The 3,697-nt window shown below is 37.7% G+C and overlaps 2 protein-coding genes across 2 annotated transcripts in view; one reads left to right on the top strand and one right to left on the bottom strand.

Annotated features, from left to right (window-relative positions):
* Positions 1–1,083, top strand: part of LOC107618063 (factor of DNA methylation 1) — a gene marked incomplete in the record, with an annotated part of 4,880 nt that extends 3,797 nt beyond the window's left edge. The window contains 2 exon segments of the mRNA XM_016319996.2: positions 1–169; positions 761–1,083. Of these exon segments, the coding sequence (XP_016175482.1) occupies positions 1–162 (162 nt within the window).
* LOC107618495 (probable CCR4-associated factor 1 homolog 7) lies at positions 2,114–3,697 on the bottom strand. Its single transcript, XM_016320592.2, has one exon. It carries the CDS (start codon positions 3,251–3,253, stop codon positions 2,396–2,398), a length of 858 nt encoding a protein of 285 aa, XP_016176078.1. The 5' UTR covers positions 3,254–3,697; the 3' UTR covers positions 2,114–2,395.

Here is a 3,697-nt window from a genome sequence, read left to right as displayed (position 1 = left end):
GTTATTACTTCCATCAAAGAACTCAATGAGTACAATCCAAGCGGTAGATATATTGTTAAGGAGCTATGGAACTTCAAGGAAAAAAGGAAGGCTACCTTGAAGGAGGTGATCAGCTACATTGTAGTTAATCATATCAAACATCTTAAGCGCAAGAGAACATAAACCAAAGGTTAGTCTTCCGGACTTCTAGCTGCGTTTGCATGGTTGATTTATGTTTTTAAGTTTTTAAATGCAATTCATGATTTCCCATGTTATGGAATTTAGAAAGAGAATGGGTGGATAAGAAGTGGTGTCATCTATATGTGCATATACCAATTTTTAGACTCTTACCAGTGTCGGTGTGTTGAATCTTGAAAGTGATTTTATTGATGGAATTATGTTTTAATTTGGTCTATTTTGAACATTTTTTAAGCTATACTGTAATGAGCTTTTTTCTGATTCAATAACATGAAGCATTACTAAATTTGAAGGATCTTTCTATCCGAAAGTTTTTATATGAGGTGACCAAGCCTGTAACTTGGTTGAGTTGGTGACCCTGATAGAGTTATATACAGAAACAAACCCTATTCCCTAAGCTTTGTTCCATATGTTGAATGTTACTGTCATATATTCCATCTCTGCATCAATATGCCTTTGGTTTATTTCAAACAAAAAAATTCTGAAGTGTAAAACAAAATGATTATTGGCCATTGCATTTGAAATTTGTCACTGCCATTAATATGTTTCAGTTCTGAACAAATGTATAATCTTGAAATTTCAGGGTAAGGCAGCTGAGAAATCAATGATATATCAAGAGCTTGTGAATTTATGCCTTTGTGCTTGCAATAAGGAAAAAAGAACTGGACGTATAAGTTGATACAAGTGTTACCAACGATGAATTTTACATTTGTATCTGATAAACTTTATTTATAGACTTCACTCGGTACTATCCTGGTGGCACTGTATTCTTTTCTTTTCTTATCGGTCTTATTTTATGGAAGTGTAGACAAATAGAATTCCAAAATGATGCGAAAAATCAAAAGTCCATCGCCTTGTTTTAGCAGAGATAGCTGGGACTGTATTGAAACCAACATCAACAGAGCATCAAGTTGTGATTTTCTTCTAAAATTGGCGAGACACTCTTATCTCTTGGGTAGAAATTGGTAACTGTCGCCAGAAAAAAGATACAGATATCGAGGACACAAAATTGTCCATTTCTTGGAAATTTTCTAAACTAATTTCTGTATTGCTAAAAATTAAAAGGACAGATTATTTATGGCAACGAGTTTTTTAGTTTTCTAAACCAATGCCAAAGGTTCATCTCTACTGTCCCATTATTTCCATCCTTTTTCTATTCTGCAGATGAATGTTAAAAACTTAATATTGAAAACAGTCGTCATCAGAAAAATTGACTTGACAGCAAGATGATCACCCAAGAGGGATCACACCAGTTCTACTGCTACACTTCTACTGTACCAACCCAGTTAATAATGTATAAAGACCAATCCAGCAAAATGCTATGTAATGGAAACCCTTGCAAGCAAGGGTTGACTTGAACCATAAAACATAAGATAATAATGCAAACCAATGCACTGACTTCTCCTTTATCAAACATATAGTTTATACTTTATAATGAGTAGAAAAGAGAACAATTCTCACCAAAAAAAGGAAGAGAGAATATTAATATAAGGCATCCATAACAAACTTGTGTTACTATGAACCTTTCCGAGGTTTGAAGTCTCAAGCAATAGACCCAGAAAGGAGCGACTCCAACCATCAAACATTGCCTTACCTGCAGTTCTTGTCAAATGCAAACTCTTCAACAAATATCCACCAATTATCCTTATGACTAAGATATACACCAATAACCATTATCCAATTGAAGTCAATTAACTATAAATCATCATACCAAATGTAGCATAATTTCTTACACCTTGAAAACAGAAACAAACTAAAAGGAAAAGATCAAGTTGGTTTTCAGTAATACACCAGCAGAGCAACCAACAGAAAAGAGTTCTAAGTATCCATTTAATCAAGGTAAGGTAATCAAACTTGAGCTCACCTATTCTTATAGATCTCAGCTAGTAAACATGAAAGATGAATCAAACTAATCAAAAGGTAGAGAAAAAACAAGTTAAAAAACCAAAGGTATATATATCCATAACAACACCACTTATTAATTGCAAAAGTTTTTCTACAACACAAGATGTTAAGTTGTTGAAAGTAGTAACATATACACACATATCCTCAATCACAAACAAAAATTAACATCTTCTCTAAACTTTAACCTTAATTCTTAACACTTTTCCTTTCACATTCCCTCTTTTCTTCTTTACCTCACTCTAACCTTAATCTCTCACTCTTTCATTTCCTTCTTTTCTTAAATTTTTCAATTTTTTTTTCTTCCTAATCCCTCTCAATGAACATAAGAATTAGAGCTATAACCGCCACTGCCGCCGTCGTTGCCCAATCCAAACAAAACACCGGCATACTTCTCCAGCGACCCACTGAAGAAATTCTCCTTCAGCTTCAGAAAAGTGCTTGACGTAAGCAAGCTATCGGAACCGGCCTGGTGGCAAATCCCAACCCTCTCAACCTCCAACAACTCCGCAAGCTTATTCAAACCACCATGCAATGAATTGCAAAACTTCATCAAATGCTTAATATCATAAACCCTAGGGAAATACATGTTGATCAAATTAAAGAAACCAGCTTGTGTTTCTGGAAGGTTCTGGCACGTGAGAAGCTTCAACAGGTAACCGAAATCGTAACCGCTGTGGAACGTAACCCAGTGAATGGCGTCGTTTAGGACTATTCCAGAAGACATTAGAAGCTCACCGAAACGACGAGCGTCAATGCCGTCTCGGTTGTTCTTGCTGAAATCGATTCCGCTCTGGCGAAGAAGCTCGATTGAGTCGTTCGCGAAAACGTCCTCGTTGACGTTGAATTCCCGGAAGTTGAACTGCCATATGCAGCTGCGCTGGTCTTCGCCGGATGCATCGGCGGCGGGAAGGTTGCCGAATTCATCGGAGAAGGTGAGACCTAATTGGATGAGTTTGAGCATGTCCACGTTGTCCTTTAGGGTTTGGTAATGGTAGTCGTGGCTGTTCTTGAAGTTTCCGACGGGGCGGAGAACGATCCCGGGGAACTCTGTGTCCATTGCCACGTAAGGGTAGTCATCGACGATGTCGCGGATTAGGGCGAATTCTTCTTCGAGATTAGAGTCCCAAACCTCCCGGATCTGGATTGTCTCGCTCTTCGGAAGAAGCGGCATCGGATGGTGGCGGCTGCGGCGGAGGAATTGGGCATGAAACAAAGATTTGGGATATTTGACGGCAGGGGCGGCAAGGTTAGCTTAAATGGGATTTTTTTCTTCCGATTTGCGAATAGGTTCTCAATTTTCAATCTTTTATTTCCTCTGGATTATGGTTTCGGAATTGGGGGAAAATTTGGGAGAAATGATTGAAAAATTGGGGGATTTTTAGGGAAAATTGAAAGAGGGGAAATTGGGAATTTTGTGTGTGTGTGAGAATAATGGGTGGAAGGAATTCGGGGAAGGAGGGAAGATTAAGAAGGAAGAGATTTGTTGGATGGTGAAATCTCTCCCCGTTCTAGGGTTTCTTTTTTTCTTTTTTGGATTTTTGATTGCTTAGGTTTGAATTTATGAGAAGAGATAAGGGTAGGGGAAGGATACTTTGATCAATTTTTTTGGTGGGAT

The sequence above is a fragment of the Arachis ipaensis genome, chromosome B09, assembly GCF_000816755.2.
Source record: "Arachis ipaensis cultivar K30076 chromosome B09, Araip1.1, whole genome shotgun sequence".
Taxonomy (NCBI): domain Eukaryota; kingdom Viridiplantae; phylum Streptophyta; class Magnoliopsida; order Fabales; family Fabaceae; genus Arachis; species Arachis ipaensis.
This window is presented reverse-complemented; position numbering and strand designations above follow the sequence as displayed.

Excerpts from the sequence above, each read along its gene's own strand:
- LOC107618495 (XM_016320592.2), bottom strand. The coding sequence starts at position 3,253 with ATGCCGCTTCTTCCGAAGAGCGAGACAATCCAGATCCGGGAGGTTTGG.